Here is a 21708-nt window from a genome sequence, read left to right as displayed (position 1 = left end):
ATTAGATGATTTTGTTTTAAGCATCTTCTGAGCACAAAAGGATGGGCTTTAAAAGAAGTGCAGCACATTAACCAAAGCCGAGCGTTAGATTTTTAAAGTAGAAAGTTACTGCTAAAAGAGAACGCTTTGGCCAGTAAATGCATTATTTTGGCATCTGGTTGTTCAGAAAAGATTCACAGCATTTTCCACAAATATTGTTAATTCAAATTAAATTTTCAGTTTAAATTGTTTGGCTTTATGCTTATTAAAATCCCATTAATTTTTAGATAACATTCTTGAAGACCGACCCGAGAATAAATTATCAAGTGATAAACTGCAGTTTGAATATAATGAAGAGACTGCCAAACGAATAAAGAAGGCTGATTGTGCTACTTACAACATTAAAGGAAAGGTAGTTCTGCTTTTTCCCCCTTTCTTCTCAGCCACACTTTGATATGTAACCAGCTTCAAAAGGATTTGAGCAGTTTAGGTAACTGAGACATCAGATGGGAAATGTGCTTGAATGAAGACAAATAGTAGAAAGAATGGAAACACACCAGAGAAAGTAGATTAAGTAGAACAAACACTCAACATACTGTTCAAGAAAAGTCCTCAGAGGTTATTGTATATACAGGCTGTTTGGCTGAAAATTTTAGCTGTCGTTGCTCTCAATGAAAGACTTAATTGAACCTAGATCCAGAAGTTTGTTTAGATATCTAATTTTCATTAACATCAATGGAACTGAAGATTTCATCTGAATCTTCAGAATCTTCGTGTACCTAAAAAACTTTAACATACAGCACTATGGTGTCAGATAGCCACATTACCTTCTGTTAAATCATCTGACAACTGAACTAGTGTGTTGCTGCTTAGTAAACTGTAGTTCTTCTGAACACGGATTTTTTTTGTCTAAATGTTTGTAGAAGTGACTCTGATTGAGGCCTTTGCACACTACCACAGTATCAGTAACAGGTGTTAATGCGTAAACCTGCACACAGAGATGTGTGAGATGAAGGCAGCAAACCTTACAGGAAGAATGATTTAAAGGATTTTAAGGACATAAGTAAGATATACAAGAGTACTTTCACATTCAATAATTTTATTATTATATGTTCTTGGAATTGTCACTTAGGTTTATGACATGGAGCTTGGTGAAGAGTTCTATCTTCCACAGAATAAGAAGGAAAGTAGACAGATAGCCCCAGAGCTATCAGATCTTGTCATTTACTGTCAAGCTGTGAAGTTCCCTGGTAAGTACGCTGCCTTGTTTTATGGCTTTAAGCTTTCTAATTCTTGGAGATGTTATGTTTATGTTTTGACTTAGTTAGTACAAGCATTTTCAAATTGAAGTAGCCAAGGAGCTTTTTTCTTGATGATTTGGCAGTCTACATCATAGTAGCTCCTGGCTGAGAGGTAGTATTCATAAATTATGCAAAGACATATTGTTTGTCATATTTAAATGTTTACAAAAGTGAAATCTGCCAGTCTTCACAACTCAGACAACTGCTTCGTTGCCAAATGACAGATGACAGAAAGCTTTATCTTAAGAGCTCCGAGTTCCATGTAAGGACCTACTGAATTAAGAAGGAAAATGTTCTTAAATCTTTTCAGGAAGAGCTCGTCACGTTTCTTTAAGTGACCTCAGTTTACCATGTTTCACCTTTGCCTACAGCTGCATCTTCTGTTCTTTCCTAAGTGGGTGGGGGGTAAAGCAGCTGTTCCTGGGGTGGATGAGGACAGCTGTTTGCACACTCACACACACCCTTTGCGGAAGGGGTTAAGGAAATAGGATGGTCATCTTTGGTACAGTAGGAAGAATAATGTTTGCAGAGGAAAAGGAGAGGGAGTGACTGAAGAGGAGATCACTGATAGTTACTTGTTCAGTCCTGAAACATGAGGGGTTGAGTATGTTTTGACTTATACTGTGTACATAAATACTTTTAAATTGAGAATTTATTGTTTATTGATGTGTTTAATGTTTTGAATGAAAAATCTGCTTTTTTATTGAATGGTTCTCTGTCGAAAAGTTAGCAATTCTGCCAAATTATAATCTTATACAAATAGAACTATAATCAGATTAGAGAAGCTAACCAAACATAAAATAGTGTCAAATAGGGAAGATAAACATGCTGAAAAATGGAGAAGCATTCTTTTCTAATCTTCTATAACTTTAAGAATTGTAGGTGTCACTTGTAAAAATAATAACTTCTAAAAATTCAAATCTGATACTCTTTTTAATGAAATCTGCAGTGAGGTATCTTTCAAATAAAATATTTTCTTTTAAAGAATTGTATTAAAGATTAAACAGAGATAGGTTTATCTTGTTCTGAGCACTTTGACACATAAAGAAGTTCTGATGTTCTATGAAGACTTTAAAATATTTCAGGTTTTTAATGTATTTTCAGTTATAAAAGAAATAACCTGCTTTGCTTATCAAATTTCTTCCTCTTGCTGTAAAGGGGACATGAATAAAACAATTATGAGAAATAGTTCCATTCACAGGTGAACACCTGAAGCTGTAGAAATCAGTTTTCTAACTAACTTTGTCTCCTTTGAGACAAATACCGCCTTCTCTGTAAGATATGAAGACTTCCATGGCCACCATGCTGCTGATTGGATTCCTCTGCTCAGGTGGAGGGCACGGACATGGTGCACTGCTGTACCCCAGTATTGTCCATTAATAATGAGAACAAGGCTGGTAGATCCATGACTATGTAGCTCTGTTGACCAGGTTCCTAACTAACTCAGAAAATGCAAGAGTTTTGGAAATAGGGAAGGTGGAATTCATGTCAGTGGCTGCTCAATGGTGTAAATATTTTATTTCTCCTGTCTTCATGTAGGTCTATTCTGTGTTTACCATTGCCTGTGTCTCTGAATGTTAATCACTGGTTTGTGACTATAAAAAAAGACAAGGACCATTCTGTTCACTTATCCTAGCCTACTGCATAACACAGACTTCTCGAAGTGCCCCCTGATCAAAGCAGAATTTATCATGTGCAGAAAATAACATTTCTTGTTTATAAAATCTCTGGTAACAAGGAACCCTCCGCAGCTTTTGTTGTTTCACTGGTTTTTGACCCTTACAGCCCTTGCTTAACTTCAATTTCAGTCCGTTGGATATCATCATACTGTTATCTAAGACGGTGAAGATCTGTTCTTCTGGGTCACCCAGGTTGAGAGCAGTGAAGCATACTTGAGCACAGCACTGCTATAACCCACTGGCATATGGCTCATTGCCTTAGTGCTGAGGATCCTTACACAAAGAGTAAAGAAAGTTGAGTACATAAATACAGGATCTGCACATTCAAGTGTGGAGAGCAGGGAGTTACCTGAACTCACCAGCATGAAGTTACCTGAACTCACCAGCATGAAATTCAGTCACCATCTCCATTGTATCAGACTATCTGCCCCTATGGTGTCACTTTTCAATAAATCAAAGTGAGCATAAAAAAGGGAACCCTACATACAAAAGTACCTTAAATTGTTTTTCAAGATCTGCAAACATGGAGACTAATGGCTGTTGGTCTGAAACACATGGTGAGAAGGTGACAATTACAGTTTAACCTGTTAATTTAGCATGGTTAGGATAAGAAGGGCAGGGAAGTTTGCCATCCTCTGGATTAAAAATCTAAAAGCAGTAAAGCAGTGTAGTTGTATGTAACATGAGAGATGGGCACTAAATTCTGTAACTCAAAGGACATAGCATAGGGATTGTAGGTAAATAGAAAACATTTACTCTGTTGTTAACGGTTGTACGATAGGATCTCTGTGCATCACGGTGGGATCTAAGCTGGTCATGGTTTGATCAGAGAGTTGGACCAGATGACTTCCAGATCCTACCCAACCTGACAGTACTAGGACCAGTATTATTCAATATATTCATCAATGACTTGGATGAGGGAATTGAGTGTACTATCAGCAAGTTTGCTGATGACACCAAACTGGGAGGAGTGGCTGACACACCAGAAGGCTGTGCTGCCACCCAGCGAGACCTGGACAGGCTGGAGAGTTGGGCGGGGAAAAATTTCATGAAATATAATAAGGGCAAGTGTAGAGTCTTGCATCTGGGCAGGAACAACCCCAGGTTCCAGTACAGGTTGGGGAATGACCTATTAGAGAGCAGTGTAGGGGAAAGGGACCTGGAGGTCCTGGTGGACAGCAGGATGACCACGAGCCAGCACTGTGCCCTTGTGGCCAAGAAGGCCAATGGCATCCTGGGGTGTATTAGAAGGGGGGTGGTTAGTAGGTCAAGAGAGGTTCTCCTTCCCCTCTACTCTGCCCTGGTGAGACCACATCTGGAATATTGTGTCCAGTTCTGGGCCCCTCAGTTCAAGAAGGACAGGGAACTGCTGGAGAGAGTCCAGCGCAGGGCCACAAAGATGATTAAGGGAGTGGAGCATCTCCCTTATGAGGAAAGGCTGAGGGAGATGGGTCTCTTTAGCTTGGAGAAGAGGAGACTGAGGGGTGACCTCATTAATGTTTAGAAATATATAAAGAGTGGGTGTCACGAGGATGGAGCCAGGCTCTTCTCGGTGACAACCAACAGTAAGACAAGGGGTAATGGGTTCAAGCTGGAACACAAGAGGTTCCACTTAAATGTGAGAAGAAACTTCTTCTCAGTGAGGGTGACAGAACACTGGAACAGGCTGCCCAGGGCAGTTGTGGAGTCTCCTTCTCTGGAGATATTCAAACCTGCCTGGACGCCTTCCTGTGTAACCTCATCTGGGTGTTCCTGCTCCGACGGGGGGATTGGACTAGATGATCTTTTGAGGTGCCTTCCAATCCCTAACATTCTATGATTCTATGAACCTCCATTATTTTATGGATTCATGATCCTATGAATAGGTGATGCTATATTTTGGAGTCTAGTTTAAATTGGGGTGAAAAATGGAGCTTGCCTCTGGGAGGAGGCATGACACATGCAAAGCATGGCCATGGGAAAGATGGAAAGAAAACTCCCAGCTGCAGCTTACCCTATGGCCATCACCCTGAGTTCAGTTAACCCTGGTGTTTTGTGTTGCACTCGCTGGTGATTTATGAGGTTAGTCTGTTTCCTCAGTGACTGTCTCCACAACAGGATTTTGGAACCTGGATCTTGCTTGCCAAATCTATTTGATCCACTGAAAACCGGGATTAAACAGTGCTGGAAGCACACAGTGCATAACTCCTCATTCTTCTAGTCAGTTCATATTCCTTGATCTCAGCTTGTACAATCTTCTGTGGTTTGTGTGTATGCTTTGGCCCAAAGAGACAGTACGTCTCCAACACTGAAAACATTTATATATATCCTAAATTTTACTAACCCAAGCAGTTCCATTGAAACTACCAGCATAATTTTACTAAGTACACGTAGACATGCCGTAAAGATTAAGAGCTGAAAATTTACAGCTGTGGAAAGACTTCAGTAGAAGAGAGTCCAATGTATCCTCTTTGTGATTTACATTTGTAGCTGAAATATTAGTATTAAATCCAGAACTGTCTTTAGGGAGGTGCGAATTGATGTGAGTTCATGAGGGTCATTCTGTGAGTCACAGTTAGGCAAGTAACAGTGTACTTGCTTTGCTATATTTTATATCACAAGTACAGCTTAGGTCTCTGAGAGCATCATGCACCTTCCCTGCTATTGGTGTCAGAATAATTGTTGTGTGTTTTGACTCAGTTTAATTTTGGCCTGCCACGTCCTCTCTCCAAGTCAACAGAAATAAACTGACCTTAAGGAGGATTAAATCTGTTTACTTCACTGTGATTTAGGTCATGATTTTAATGATTATTTTGCTAGAATGCCTATGTTTGAATAATAGCTATACTAGACCTTTCCAGCTCCACTTCTAGTACGTATTTGCCATTAAATGCTTGATGGATTTTGCACACCTACTGTATTTCGCATCATTGAAATACAAATTCTAAACAGAAGAAAATAACTCTGAAAACGTCTTGAGGTTAAACTGTTTAGCCAACGGCATTTTGGCTTTTTCCTTTACCTTATGTCTTGAAATCGTATTCTTGCGTTTATTTAATCATGTAGATGAATTCCATGATATTCACTACCGTAGGGGTTTATTGCTTCTGTAGAAATTATTTTCTTTTAATTATTCTAAGGATGAATACATTAGGACTGTTACTGCATGGTTTTTTAGTATTAACTAGGACCATTTGGTAATTTGAGAAAGAGACACTACCTCCCTGAAGCCAAAAACTAATATGGAGAAAAAGTTATATCACAAAGAGGTAACTGTGTATTGTGTTGCTACATATCAGGTTTTATATACATTATATATAAAAACATACATAAAATATACATATATAAAGGCATGTATGTATGTAAAGATGTTAAAATTAAATTATGGGGAAAAATACACTACTTGCCCTGTGTACTATATAAGAGGAGTACTCATGCCTTCAAAAATAATGTAAAATATGATGGAAAATATCATGCCCTCTTGGTCATGTTTTTTGGCTCATCTATTTTACATTTATGGGAACAGGCTTGTCAACTCTAAACTCATCTGGCTCTAGCAGAGGAAAAGAAAGAAAAAGCAGGAAGTCCATTTTTGGCAACAATCCTGGCAGGCTGAGCCCTGGGGAATCAGCTACTCTTGCCAAAGCATCTGGAAAAGGTAAAGTTAGCATCTTCTTTCACCAGTCACATGGAATGACTCTGTAATCCAGCACATGTACCAGACCAAGTTGTTAAAGATCAAATACTTTACAATGTGTAAGATGTTGAACTTCGGAATGGTTTTTCGTTAGCGCAGCAGCTATTACGGTAACACTATTGTAACTGAAGTGTAGAGTGTGGAATGTTAAAATAGGATTACTCGGTCAGGCATATGAGGACCCTAATTCGTAAATGATTCGAGCCTAACATACATTTTAAATGATGTATCTTAAAGTTTGTGTTTTAAAAGGTATGAATGAGTATTTTAAAGTACAAATGGAAGGCAGAACTGTTGGGCTGGATCCAGAAAAGTATTTTTAGTGTCTGAAATAGGACTTAGTTGCCTAAAATTCAGCCAAGTACAAACGTGTAACTGTGCAAACTCCCGTGTTCCACCTTGGAGGTATTTAGACTCTGCAGGTGATTCAGTTATGAACTTGGAAATTGTACTTCTGCATATGAACAGATGTAAAGAATACAAAGAAAGTTCAGAAAAGGTCCTTGAGCAGAGATGAGACCCAGATCCCCTGCCTTTCAGGTGAATGCCATAAACAGAAGGTTACAGAGTTGTACCCCTTCTTCTATGTATTTTCTGGCTCAAGGAACATTGCATTTCTTTGAGCCCAAGGGCACAGCTGCAGCAGACCAGTTAGATTTCCCTTCTAGAGGCCAGTGTCCTAAAAATGAGGAAGTCTAGTGCCTGATCCTAAAGGATGTGAGTATTTTGCTGGCTTTGTTCCCTAACTCTTACAGCCTCTGTAGACTGCCTGTTTAGAGACTTGGCAGATAGGTTTCAATCTTTTCTTATTCCTTTATTTTATTCTGGCAAATTCCAATTAAGTATTTATTTATAAAAATGATTGTTAGCACTTCTAATCATGGTGTCATTTCAATACTTAAACATCATGTATCCTCTCATGAATTGTTCTTACTGTCTAAGAAAGAATGTGACACACTGATAATAATTTTCCAGGATCACGTTTTTGTACTATAACCAAAGTATGCACACATCTTTCACTAGAAAACATTGAAATTTTGGAGTCTCTGGATCTGTGGCTGTGTCTCGAGCTTACTGTTTATTTTCTAGGTCCTTTCGATGTGATGCGGCAGACCGGGGAAGATCCTTGCTCTCCTTACAACTCTCCAGCTTCTCTCAGTGCTATCATAAGGACGCCCAAGTGCTATCACATCTCCTCGCTGAACGAGAACGCGGCCAAGCGGCTGTGCAGGCGGTACTCGCAGAAGCTGATCCAGCACACCACCTGCCAGCTCCTGAGGACCTACCCCGCTGCCACCCGCATCGACTCCTCAAACCCCCATCCGCTCATCTTCTGGCTCCATGGCGTACAGCTCGTGGCTCTTAACTACCAAACAGACGGTATGACTACACGAACACACATTTTAGTACATTTTTGAATGTGGAATAAGTCCTTAAACTGTGAATTTGTGTTTGGTGTTTGCTTTTACCTGCTACCACAAGCGAATGTACCTATATGAGCCCCAGCACAAGCAGGTTCATATCACGACAATCTGGTCCTTGAGAGTAGCGATCCCAGAGCTCAGGAGCTTTATGCCAATGCAGCAGATCTCCCGATAGCACAGAAGCCGGGACACCAACACCTTCCATTTTGATTTTATTGCTGAAGTTTGTTTGTTTGTTTGTTTTCCCTAGTTCAAGTAGCTGTTATTCCTTTCTGATAATTTCAAGTACAAAAAGGTAGCGAACTATTTTTTACTTAGAAGTGCCACCTTGGATGCTGGTTTAATATTGATCAAAACATTTTTGGGTCATTTTCTATCGTATCTTGTGTTTCTTCACCTTTTCAATGGGGGATCTATTAGGTCATCTACAGAGGTACAGAGTCAATGCCTTTTCATTCTGCAGTTCAGGGCAAATACCTGCTCCGAGAGCAGGTGCAGACAAGCCTTACAGTTGGATAAAGACAACAGAAAGGGATAGAAAAGAATGAACTGTTCTTATAGTTTTGTATAATTAAGTATTGGATAGATTGGATACACGAATTACAGCTATCTCTGAAAACCAAGAGTGATAGTACACAACTAAAATGAAGTTTAAAAAAAGATAGTTAAAACGTCTTTGCCTTCACTGTTACAGTTTTTCCATGGTACCGTTGCTCTTTGTCAGTTTTGGCTGCCTTCCTTTCACAGATCTTCCTCTGCAACTTAATGCAGCAATGTTTGAGGCTAATGGCGGCTGTGGATATGTTTTGAAACCTCCTGTTTTGTGGGATAAAAATTGCTCAATGTACCAGCAGTTTTGTCCATTAGAAAGAGATCTTGATAATAAGGAGCCAGCTATATATTCTTTAACAGTAAGTACATTAAAAGGGAATTTAATACAGCCAAACAGATAGAAGCAGCTAATGTTTAACTACAGTCTTTAACCATCATTACAGTCATGCTTCTGTATGGAAACACTGAACCTTTAATTGTTGCTTTTACTTCTGAAGGTCAGTATAACTAACAGAAACTGGAGGGGGAAGGAGCAAATAATTGTCTTTATTTTATTGGCTAGTTTGTATCCATAGTTACTTTTACCGTTTCCTTCACAATATTTGTCAAAACCCAGTACTGAAAGCACTTTCCCTGGGACTACACAACTGTGTAAAATTATACATGTGCCTGGATGTTACACATGTTTGTGAACAATTGAGAAGCTACACAAAAAGCCATTATGAAAAGCTGTACTGAACATTAAAAAATATATTTTTTTTAAGTTATATAATAGGATATATAATTCATGCATTTATGGCCCAAAAAATGTATTCTAAGAAGCTAGTTCCTTCCAGGAAATGTTTCAAAAAAGTGAGATTCATAAAAATCAAAATTCTCCTGTCTGCGGTAACCACACACCTAATTTTTGTGTTGTGCGTGCCAAAGCAAGCCAGAGGTCAGTGCCATCACCCCCAAGTAATGGAGAAGAAAATTTGATCCTTTTTGACTACATTACTGGTACATTCTTCCTGGATTAACTTTCAGATGCCTCGAATGGTTACGCTCATGATGTGTAGTGTATTTTTTCAGAGGAAAGATACCGTAGCAACGGCATGGGGGGCGTTGAAGCAGCTCTGCTTCTGAAATTACTGCCCTGGCAGCTACAAAAGTAGGGGAGCATTGTAATTAAATCGGCATGTTAACAAACTGTGCTTAGGGGTGTGCTAAACAACCTTTAGCTCAGAATCGTGACAATAAAAGAATTGCTCCACTAATTGGTTTCTCTGTGTACTCCTCGGCTTCAGATCGTGTCTGGACAGAACGTCTGCCCCAGCAACAGCACAGGCAGCCCGTGCATTGAGCTCGACGTGCTGGGGATGCCCCTGGACAGCTGCCATTTCCGAACGAAGCCCATTCACCGCAACACTCTCAACCCCATGTGGAATGAGCAGTTCCTTTTCCGGGTTCACTTCGAAGATCTGGTCTTTCTTCGCTTCGCGGTTGTTGAAAATAACAGTTCAGCTGTGGCAGCTCAGAGAATCATTCCCCTAAAAGCTCTCAAAAGAGGTACAGTATAGTTTGTAGGGATACCCTACGGTCCAGCAGATTCCTGGACTGATTCCTGCCGGAGGGATATTTTTAGTCAGCTGGTTGAATTTTTCTAGAAGAGACAGGGAGCAAGTATCAGACAACATGCTCTGCCCTGGCAGTATAATGCTGATTAAATAGACTCCCCGGGAGCTGGAGGATGCCCCAGTGACTTGGTAAAAAGTCACATCTTGTGCTGTTGCAGAGACTGGGGCACCTTGTACACAACAATCTTAGCATATGAGGAGATCTGGCTGTAGACATGCCTTTTCCCAGGGAGAATTTGCCCTTGTTTCATTCATATTCTAATATTTGTCTATTTCATGTATGAATATATTGAATATTATGGCAAAACAAAAGTTGGCAGCTATATGAGGCAGTCAGGATTTCATAGCATTTGGCTTACACTGTTGTACAGACACCGTTCATGCAGTGTAATTATAGTGCTTTAAATCCTATAGGTGTGGCAAATTGTATCTATAAATATAGCAAATTTGAGTTTTACATTTATGAGACTTGTATGCTAGGATGTGGCAAAGTACTTATAGAGGGTTTTTTTCTCTTCAGGCTATAGACATGTCCAGCTCCATAACCTGCACAATGAAGCATTAGAAATTTCTAGTCTGTTCATAAACAGCCGAAGAATGGAAGAAAGTCCCTCTGGAAACACTCTGCCTGCATCTGTGGTAATTTTTTTTTTAAATTTTATTTCTATTTTTTTCTTTTTTGTGAATGCCATGTATTCTTGTCTTAATGACTACTATGGTCTGGTCTGAACCAGACTGTTCAAAGATATTAGCCCCCTAAACCTGCAAGTTTTTTGAAAGTACCTCGATGCCCAATTCTTTTGGGTTTTGATGGAAGTAAGGTTGTCCCACCTTCTGAAACTGTCAGAGTGTAAATCTTTTCAAAGTCTGGCTTTTGCTGTATTGAGGTATAGCACGAGGACCCCTGTGTGGAAGGAGTATGGTTGAGCTGTAAGGTTCAGAGCTGCCTCATGCATTCCTTTATGCATGAATCATAAGCACTGCATTTGGGACAAAAACCCCCGAAATATGCAAATTGCCAACAACTTTGAAATAATGAGAGTAAAATTAAATTGTATTACAGGAAAAGATGGAGTCTGTATTTGCATAAATACGTATTTTTATATGTGCATGTGCACATCTACATGCTTAGATGCACAAATATGTATACATACATGTCTGTAATATATACATGACAAGACATATATATGCATGTGATTTTTTTAATAGCCCTTAATGTTAGGTTACCTGGGTTACTTGTGTTCTAGGAACTTTAAGCTCGTATATTATCATTTTGCTGATTCCTAAAACGTTAAGGTAAAACCTCCTGAGCTACTGTGTGAACAGTGGATGTGTTGCAGACGTTATCCCCCTGTGGATACATGACGAACGCTTACCTTGGTGAATTACTAGGGCAGAAAGGAAGAACATAAATGGTTTGGAGGGTAAAACGAAGCTATAGATTTTCATCCAGTAATTTGCACACTGAATCCATGTAGTCGGAACTCAGCTAAAATGCAGACAGTGAGCGATGGAGATCTGCCCTGTGTCCAGTGGCAGTTTATGTACTCCCTCTCTTCAGCTTCAAGGTGGGGTGGGGTCTTTTGGGGGATTGGTTTGTTGCGGTTTTTAATGCCTTGACCTGTAGTCTAAGATGCATGTATGAGCTGGATAGCTTTGCTCTGTCGGGGTCCTTACGACTTGGGTGTACAGTTTATTTTAAGCAACCTAAAAATAACAGGCCTGTGTAAAAACGTTCAGTAACCTGTTGAATGTTGTCTGAACAGTTGTTTAGCACAGGGGAAAGGAAAGCTGCTGTGACTCACAAAGTGACAATTCATGGAATTCCAGGCCTGGAGCCTTTCACTGTTTTTAATGTAAGTGAGGGGACCATGGCTGCACAGCTTCTCCGCCAGGTAAGCTGCCCTCCGAATTGCAGACTAATTGCAAGAATCCACACTAACATCCCTCTGGACATGGTTCTCCTGGCATTTCCCAGATTGCAGGGTCATTGTAGTTCATTCATCACAGCCAGGAGGTGCTTTAGAAATGTGTTTTTGTGGAATTAATTTCATTGCAAACACAGACTGTCATCAGTGAAATTTCCCCAATCTTGGCTTCAGAGAATGGGTTTATAATCCTAGAACATATTCCTATTAGTTATTTTTGAATTTGGGCATATGCGGATGAGAAAAACAGTCTTTCTGACTGATGGAGGCAGTGGGCTGTCCTTACAACAAGGACAAACATTTCTGCACAATTCTTTGAACTTGAGCACCATAGGAATACAGAGTAAAAGTGAGAGGGCGAAGTTCATGAGTAGAAAAACCAGTTAACTCAACAGGGATTGTTATTCTAGCAGTGGGAAAAGACTGTACTGTCCTGGGATTATGAATAAATTGTCTGGCCAGCCCAACAGGACAGAAATAAGCTTAAATAAGTACTGCCTTGTCTGGAATAGTTGAACTGCTTGGCTAGGCTAAAGAGAACAGTACATTACCCTGGAGTAAAATATCTGAATAATAAATAGCACATCAGAAGTCTTGCCTCCACTGTCAGAACAGTTACAGATTCTTAAAGCTTCTTTATTCAGTCTCATTTATAACTACTAATTACGCAGTTTATATTTAGCATTCAAATTGTCATGTGTTTATTGTGGTCTGTCTTAGATCTTGGCTAACACAAAAGGCACTGAGTCATGTGCGGCAGACTATTTTCTGATGGAAGAGAAAAGTTTTATATCTAAAGAAAAGAGTGAATGCAGAAAACCACCATTCCAGAGAGTAATTGGTCCTGAAGAAGGGCTAGTGCAGCTTTTGAACAGTTGGTTCCCAGAAGAAGGATATGTTGGAAGGATTATCTTTAAAACCCGAGAGGAAGTAAGTCTGTTTTAGATAAATTGTTATTTACAAAGGTAGCTAAAAATAGCTGTTAGAACCGGGAAACAAAAGGGTGCGATATTTGTTTCACTACTTGGTGAGTAATGTCAACGCTGTATACATTGTTTAAAAACATTTGAGTGAGGACAACTAGAGTTTATGCACCTGTGCGACACTACCTTGATTTCACTCAGCTCTAGGATCAGCTTAGTGGTTCTCGATCATTATCGCTTAACAGTTCAGTGCCACTAGCTTACTGTTTTGACTGATAGTTCTAATGTAATGTAAATCTAGCTTTTGACATGACAGGAAATTAATATAAAGAAGGGATAATAGTTAAAACCAAAAGATCACAGATAAGAGAACTCCAGACTACAATTTTCAATCAGTTTAGATGTCACCAGCTTCTTTTCTGTTCAGAAAAATCAGAAAGGATTTTAATATTAAAGAACTCTAAAAACCTCGAAGGATGATGAAAATTATCAATGATAGCCTAAAATAGCTGATTTCTTTAAATTGGAAGGAGGAAGATGGAGTGATTACTTCAGTTTAAACTATGAGCAAAACATTCACAGCTTGAAAAGCTGTGCCAGTGCCCAGGCTTGTGAAACGCAAAAGCAGGAGAAAGACATTTAATGATCTCATTTTCAGAGGCACTTCCTTTAGTCAGTTCAGCATATAATGATGCTTGCTTGGCCTGAACATAGTAATATATGTAGACATATGTTTATATGCACAGATTTTACATCCACAGATGACGCAGATCCTCTGGGATCCTTTAAAATGAAAAAAAAATATTTTAACTGATTATTTTGATAAAATTTTTGATAAAGCTTCAATTTTACAAATTACCACTGTACTAGAGAAATCAGTATTTTATTTTCCTTTATTTCTAATATTTGGAGCAAAAATTACTTGGTAGAAATTTGCTCATGGAAACAGTAGCCTACTTAATTCAGTTGACAACACCCATTTACTTTGTAAGTGTATGTGACGACAAATGTGTCACTGCTGAACTCCATTCCTTCAGAAAACATGGGTTAAATTATGCTGTAGTTTTGTCCTGTGATGTTGGTACCTCAAAGCATTTTCTGTAATTTTGAGCCATTCTGTAGATAGCAGCCTCAGATCTTGGAGGAGAAATAGAGCTGCAAATTTGCATGGAGAAACAAGGAGTGGGTCCATTTGTAGGGTGTGATACACAGCCCGTGTTTATAGCTTATGAATTCAAGCTACGTTACAAGGGATTGGAGAGAAATCGATTATCTGAGAGAAGGCGCAGGGAGGAATTCTGTCTAAAATCTGCCATAGTCAGAGTCCGAAAAAGGACAGCACAGCAGCCTTCCTCTTGATCCACAGGAAAATGTTTGCTCAGACTTCTTGCTCTCTAAATTATTTTGGCTTCAGTGCAGGGACAAGGAGAGAAAAGGACACCTTCCACCATCTCCCATCTTAATGCCGCCATTACATGACAAAACATCATTTTTCATGCATAAGGAAAGTGATCGTTTTTTGCATAATGTGGTACAATGTGTATGTCTTCACTCCCTGTCTACTATTTCAGACACACAGAGATTTATTACCAGCAACAGTGGCTTGTCAAAACCCTTATATAATAAGACTTGCATTTAATGAAATGAAGCAGGGGCAGCAGAACCTTTTGTGACCACCTGCTATTAATCACCTCTCTGAAGTAAATTAATTTGGCTTTCCTTTTTTCTATAGAATTTAAATGAGAGAAATGTCTTCCAAGAAGCAAAGGAAGATGCAGCTATCAGCTCTGAGGATGACAGTTTCTTTGTTCAGGTGCATGATGTTTCCCCAGAGCAGCCACGCACCGTCATCAAAGCTCCCCGCTTCAGCACAGCTCAGGATGTCATACAGCAGGTAAGCAGCATGTTTCCATTTGGTAGGTCTTTAACATGTGGGGCAGAGGTTATTCTCGGTACTAGCTGAGGAATCGGTTTAGTAACCTGAATCTGAAGGAATGCCTCTCTTTTTTTTTTTGTCTTCTTTTTTTCTGCTTTTTAACAGACTCTTTGCAAAGCGAAATACTCCTACAGCATTTTGAGCAATCCAAATCCAAGTGATTATGTGCTCTTGGAAGAGGTGACAAAAGAGCCAGCAAACAAAAAGTCCTCAACATCTAAACCATCTCAGAGGATTCTCTCTGATCAAGAGTCTGTGTTTCAGGCCCAAAGCAAATGGAAGGGAGCAGGAAAATTTATCCTTAAACTCAAAGAACAGGTTCAGGTAAAAGATTAAATACTTTGCAGCAGGTTTTATAGATGGTCTGCGATCAGCTTAATGGGAACCTACTTTCAGTGGTTCAGCGACTGGCAGGAGGTTGGGTTGGGAGAAGAGACTACAGCAAAAAGCAGATTCCTCTTTTCTCCACAGCTCCCTTTTTTCCTTTGCAAAACTGCATCAGTTACATCCAGCGACACAATTCCCTCACAGCCTGCAAATCCCATGACAACCTCTGTCTTTTGCTGCAGCTTTCTGTTTTTCAAAATCTTCTGGATGTGTACGCCATGCTCCCCATCACAGTAAAGCAGGACTATGCAAATGGGCAGAACTTAAAAACTACTGGAACAAAGTCCCCTTTATTCTTTCCCAGTGAAAAAGTTGTTCTGTTCGTTTATCTCAGGCTTTGGAAAACAGCAGGAATTAAGTCCATGCCTGCTGGGAGAAGGAGCAGTGTTCCCCCTTCCAGCAGATGCCACCAGTCTACAGCAGTTGTTGCTTTAAAGTACCTGTGGCATAAGCACAGATTTTTAACGAGTTTATATCAATTTTGCTAAAAATATCTTTGACAATGCATAATTTTAAATTAATGTATTCAGAACAATTAGAAGAGTATGCTTGGTTATGAAAGCACAGCCAGGCTGACTTTCAAATGGGAGGCCTGCTTAGAAATATGTTAGGTGGTTTCATATTAATTCCATATTTCACAGCTAACAAACAGCCTGTTATAAACCACTTTTATGATTTATTTTTTTTACAGGCAGCACGAGATGACAAAAGAAAAGGCATTTCCTTTACCAGTGAACTCAAGAAGTTAACCAAGTCAAGCAAGCAGTATCGGGGATTCATTTCGCCACCTCTGCAGGTCTCGCCGGACAGTCCACAGAGCAAGGACGAGAGGTCTGCGTGCAGTTTGACTTTTGGTGACATCACGGAGTAACCACCACTGCCTACCGCATGGTCTATCCAGGTATGACATATTGATTCTAACTCTGACCAATCATTTAATACTTGATTTACAGAGTATTTTTTTCAAAGTTGTAGTTGGTTAAACGATAGCGAGGTACAAGAGACTGCCAGAAAGATCCATAAAAGCCTTAGACATTGGTGTGCAAAGGCACAATCAGATCAGCATGGTCTCCACTTATTTATGGCATTTGCTACAGTGAATCAGAATGGTGTCAAGACTGGAGTTTCACTCACTTTAGCTGCCTATTAAAAAAAACACAAACAAACAAACAAACAAAAACAAAAAAAACCCCAAACAAACAAAAAACCCAACAAAAAAACAACACAAAAAACCCCAAACCAAACCAACCAACCAAACCAAAACCAACAAAAAAAGTTGCATCCTGGTTGATTTTATAGCATGCATTTTAATCCACTAACTGTGCTTAATTAATAATGTCCTGTTACTCTTGCTCTAGGCCAAAGTAAATAGAAGTATCCAGTAGAGCTTTCGTTATTTTTTATTACATGCATATAATAAAATCAGCAGGGTTTTTAGCTACAAAAGTTTATAGTGTTAATTTCTCTGTGGAAATTCTGGCAGAAATGTTTAAACATTTTTACTATCCTTTCCGTACCTCTTCAATTTCTTCCATCTTGCTTGACTTAAAACAAATGAAATACACAACATAAGACTGTCTTGTTTCTGTGAAGATAGTACATGTAACTTGTCCACCGTATACTAACCAGATATTTGCATAGTGCTACTACAGCACTGAGACATCATCTGAGTTATGGCTCCTTGCAAATGAAGAAGAAATCTTTTCAGTGTTGATAATCCCATCTCACATATAGCCAATTTAAGATTATATTTCTCTTTTCACATACGGCTAATTATTAAAGCATTATTTGACATGCACTGTCATACTACTGCTAAACCATTAACAGAATTCAAAAATAATATTTTCATTTGTAAAATAATTCAAATAACAAGGGACAAACTTGATATCTTATTTCGAGGCTACTAGAAAAGCCCTAGATCATCAAAACAATTTGAATTCAAGAAAAGCAAAGTAAATTACGGAAAGACCCCAGTCATTTTCCCTCTTCTTCTTCATTTGTTTTTACATTTTTGGAAAACTGGAATTTACATCACTGAATTCTTCTGCAGTGCCTTTGAAGGAACCTGCTGCGGACTGAGCTGGTCAGCAATTGTGTGCCCTGTGCTATAGATGCTTAATCCAGGTAATGCTGCTGGATTAACAGCCAGAGTCTGGGAACGCTAAATGGGATGTTGTAGATTGGGAAGACACTTGTCAGCTATTGGAAGATTCTCCTCTTCCCATCCCTTCACATCTGCAGATTCTCGACAGCTGGATGAAGAGGTTTTCTTGGACTGTATGTTGTAAACAAATGTGTGTTGTCACCCTCCTCTTTTTAAACAAAAGATGATTTTAGCTAGTTGCCTCTAGGGAAACTGAAGGCAGAGAACCAGAGTGTTCTTTTACGTGTATTATATTGAAATAATGCACTTTTACATGAAGATTTCTGTTAAACACTGTGTTAAGTGATTGTAAAGAGATTTAAATATACTGTAACTTCCTTTGCTTGTCTGTTTAACTTTAGTGAATATACACAAAATGCTCAAATTATTTATGGTTTATCTACTTTAACAAAATAATGTACAATAGCTAAATACACCTAACTGGTAGTGATACTTTGGCAAGGAACGACATTTTATTCTTATAAATTCTAGTTTTCCAGGCTTGTGTTTAAAGAAAGAATATTTATTATCATGTTCCAAAGTATATGCCGTTGTGTAATATATTTATCATATACTACTTTTTAGAAAATGCAGAATTTTTACCTCTCTCTGGATTTAGAGGAAAAAATGTTTGAACTTTTCTGGTTGTTTCTTTTCAGCACAAGATGTTTAATACCCAAAACTTACCCAACTCAAAACAATGCATTGATAAATGTAATTAACATTTTAAAATTTTGAATTCAAAATACATTTTTCCATATTGTCAGGAAATGTCTTTTTGTCTGTTACACCCAGAGAGTACAAAGAACTCTCACGTTATAACTCTTGACATTTTTGTTTACATAGAAACACTGTTGGAAAGGTTTATGTTTGCTGAATTCATTCTCTGATATTTAAGTTTTTGTGGTTGTCTCTTTTTTTTTTCCCTCCATAGGAGTTACAAATTTGCTTAGTTAGTGAAAACAATCCATACCCATTTACAGGGGCACAAATGAAACAATTGCTGAAATCAGTCATCCCTTTGATTTCCCACAAGAAGTTTATCTGTGGTGAATAAATTGCTCTGCGCGGTTTTTTTTTCTCCCTAGAGGAATCCCTGAACAAAGCATTTCAGTTACCTGGTGTGACAAAATAAGAAATCCACGACTATGGGGAGCGATTCATGCACTCAGTTATTCCACATCAACTTTAGCACAAAATGCTGCTGCTCCTGAGAGAGAAGCTGCATCAGGCAAAGGATAAAACAGCAGCACAACTAAAAGGATGTTTACCTTTGATAGTGCAAGGATGAAAGGAAGTTACAAGCAGCAGTACTGTGACAACCAAACCCCATCCCCAAAATTAGAAAATTAAATAAAAGCAAGAAAAGTCATTAACTGGCATATAAACAAGCAAACAGAAGCTGCTCTCTGTCACCAGAAGCTATGAAGTCTTTCACTATTCACTGCAGAAAACTCCTGTAAAGTAGCCATTACTAAAGCAAAAAAGTGCCCTTTTGAGGTCATTTCCAGGGAAAATAACCACAGACACACAAAAAAGTCAAATTTCTCCATGGCATATCCTCCCAGAGACCATGCACTTCCCACTGCTTATCTTCAGTACTGATGTAGCAAAACAGAATTTTGCAATTCAGCAATCAAGAACCAATTAAAAAACCCACACACCTCCTAGCTCAGCCCCTTCACTCACACATTACCAGTTCTAACTGCGCAGCCGGCCCTGTAAGAATGCGCTGTGCTCCCTCCCATCCCCACTCCAGGGCACATGCATAATGCAAGACTGATAGTGAGTAAAACATTAGACGTGACAACTTATAGTTTTATATGCATAGTTTGCTTTGGAATACTTTTGAATTACTGGGAAATACTTACATCAACCTATTGCACAATTCTACTAATGCAATAATTTTTTTTTTTTAAATGTTAGTTTCACTGTCTGCTACTTTAACACAGTAGCGGTTTCACACCCTTAAGAAATTTTTCTTTTGGTGTTTCCATGATGTTTTAGAAACAATACTTACTTCCTATAGAGTTTGACCTTACCTGTTCGGCTTTTTCGTTTTGTTATATTCAGCAGCACTGAAAATAAAAGTCTTACCATCACCTGTAGTATCACAGTAGTTTAGTTTGGAAGACACGTTTGCTAATTCATTAAATTCAGCATGGAAAGTTCATATACCCATGTCATCATCCACTAATGGTTTTCTGTCACGTAGAGTTAAAAAGAAAAAACCCTTGGGAAATCAAGGGACAACAGCAGCCATGTCGCATTGTGTAACACAGGTCTAACAGTAGCCTGAAGTCTAATGATAATTTAAAAACAGTAGTTTTGTACCATTTCTGCTAATACAATAATCTTCTAGTTATGGGAATAGTTTATTCATATAACTATCTTCCTCATCAATCAGAGTCTAAAGCTGCTTTTGCTGCTCTTTATCACAGTGAAAGAGAACAGCAAAATATTTGGCTTTCTATATAAAACCTCCAACCTTATAGGCATGTAGACATCTGGAATTGTGTACGGCTAATGACACTTGTCCAGTATTTTCATTAATATAAATATATCACTTAATTTCAAGTTTAGGTAAACATCAGAGTAAAGTTTTGTTGGTGATATTAGGTACATTGGAATACAATATCCTTCCTTTTGTGTTTGTTCCAAGTATCCTAATAATGAAAATACAACACCACTTGAAGCATTAAACAGAGTTTTTTTTGTTAACTTTTGTGAAAGCCCAGTTAAACAAATTTCATGTGATGAGTTATTATTCTAATAGGAAAGTTTATTCTGCTTAGCCAGATTTTATTTCTGCAGGAATACCTGTCCGCACATTCCTATGACAAGCCTGACAAAACAACAATGTCCCTTTCTGTGCTTTTGGCTGGGCATGGACATCAATTAGGAAAATACATTCATTTTTACATTACAAACTATTTACAGGAAGCAACTTCCAGGATAAAGTTTGAAAGAAAGGAATGTAAATAATCAACACCTTCCAGAAACACACAGTCTCTGAGCGGTAACAGACCTGACGCTGAACAGTTTACAGGCGGAAATCTCACGTTCTGTTGCCTATTGGCAAAAAACACAGAAGTATTTTATTCTACACTATTTTAAAAACCACTGTTACTTATCTACCAATTTCTTGTATTTTCCTTGCATAGCATGTGCTACTTTTGCAGTTGTGTGACTGTACGGGACAACAGCTGGGCAGCTGCTGCAGGAACCGGGGCACACCAGGAGGTCCCTCCTACCACCTGAAGGGTTTCCCGTTTCTATCTTACTAACCTCAAAATTAGCAGTTAGAAGAGTAAAAGATACTATGTCAGTTTTAATTTTTAAAACCTAGTCACTTACTTTTTTTTTTTTATTGCTACAAATATTACTAGATGAAGTATCCAAATAGCCATCTTTAGAAAGCTGTCTGCTTCTAGAAATCACGTGCTTTCACGAATTAAAGACTTTAGCATGGAAGTATCTACATATTTCATGAACACATTCTCTTACATTCATAGTTTGTCTTTTAAAAAAGAAGAAATTGCTGGTAGCTTTATAGTTCAGTGAAGGTTGAGTCTGCAGCTTCTGAAACCAAACTGTCTGTTCCGCTCTAGCTCTCTCAATGCTTCAGCTTACTTTTGGGTTTTAATCACTGGCTGTTACTATTCCACTATAAAACTCAGTTTACCTTTAGGGTAGCCCACTAAATGTAACAATGGTGGTGTTTTTTTCCTGTCTGTGATAAATATTTTGTAACTTCAATAGTGATAGACCTTTGGCAGAGTTAGCAAATTAAACACAAAAATCAATAGCAGTAAATGGATTTCGCTCCAATACACGTATAGGATATTTCGGAATGACTTAGTTGTACAGTTGTCTGCCTCTGCATGTCAAAGTATTCTGACAATGCAACATTAATATGTGCCAGTCTTTCTTTTGTTTGGAAATTATGTAAAATGAACAATTTTTAAAGTGACTTTTCCACCTGGACTATTTTCTCTCTGCTGACTTGAAGAATAAACTTGTATTTGTATATGTTGTAAAAAAAATAAATGGTTTAAGATGTTGACTGTTTGCTTTTGCCTTCCTCACCTAACAAAGTACTAGCAAATGCCCTCCTGGAATTTTCAGAACTTAAACCACATCCATATTTGCAACCACTTAACA

General features: G+C 38.5%; 1 protein-coding gene across 5 annotated transcripts in view; it reads left to right on the top strand.

The window, feature by feature from the left end:
* Positions 1 to 21607, top strand: part of PLCE1 (phospholipase C epsilon 1) — a 161117-nt gene extending 139510 nt beyond the window's left edge. For all 5 annotated transcript variants that reach the window (XM_065639444.1, XM_065639446.1, XM_065639445.1 and 2 more), the window contains 13 exons: positions 267 to 391; positions 1112 to 1229; positions 6465 to 6596; positions 7725 to 8015; positions 8807 to 8970; positions 9898 to 10159; positions 10748 to 10866; positions 11994 to 12122; positions 12876 to 13085; positions 14811 to 14972; positions 15120 to 15338; positions 16093 to 16302; positions 17452 to 21607. In XM_065639444.1, coding sequence (XP_065495516.1) covers positions 267 to 391; positions 1112 to 1229; positions 6465 to 6596; positions 7725 to 8015; positions 8807 to 8970; positions 9898 to 10159; positions 10748 to 10866; positions 11994 to 12122; positions 12876 to 13085; positions 14811 to 14972; positions 15120 to 15338; positions 16093 to 16272 — 2111 coding nt within the window. In that variant the 3' untranslated portion in view covers positions 16273 to 16302; positions 17452 to 21607. The remainder of the gene's footprint in view (positions 1 to 266; positions 392 to 1111; positions 1230 to 6464; positions 6597 to 7724; positions 8016 to 8806; positions 8971 to 9897; positions 10160 to 10747; positions 10867 to 11993; positions 12123 to 12875; positions 13086 to 14810; positions 14973 to 15119; positions 15339 to 16092; positions 16303 to 17451) is intronic.
* Positions 21608 to 21708: the final 101 nt, after the last annotated feature.

The sequence above is a fragment of the Caloenas nicobarica genome, chromosome 7 (assembly GCF_036013445.1).
Source record: "Caloenas nicobarica isolate bCalNic1 chromosome 7, bCalNic1.hap1, whole genome shotgun sequence".
In the NCBI taxonomy this organism is placed as follows: Eukaryota; Metazoa; Chordata; class Aves; order Columbiformes; family Columbidae; genus Caloenas; species Caloenas nicobarica.
The sequence above is the reverse complement of the archived record's forward strand: the minus strand, read 5'-3'. Positions and strand labels throughout refer to the sequence as shown.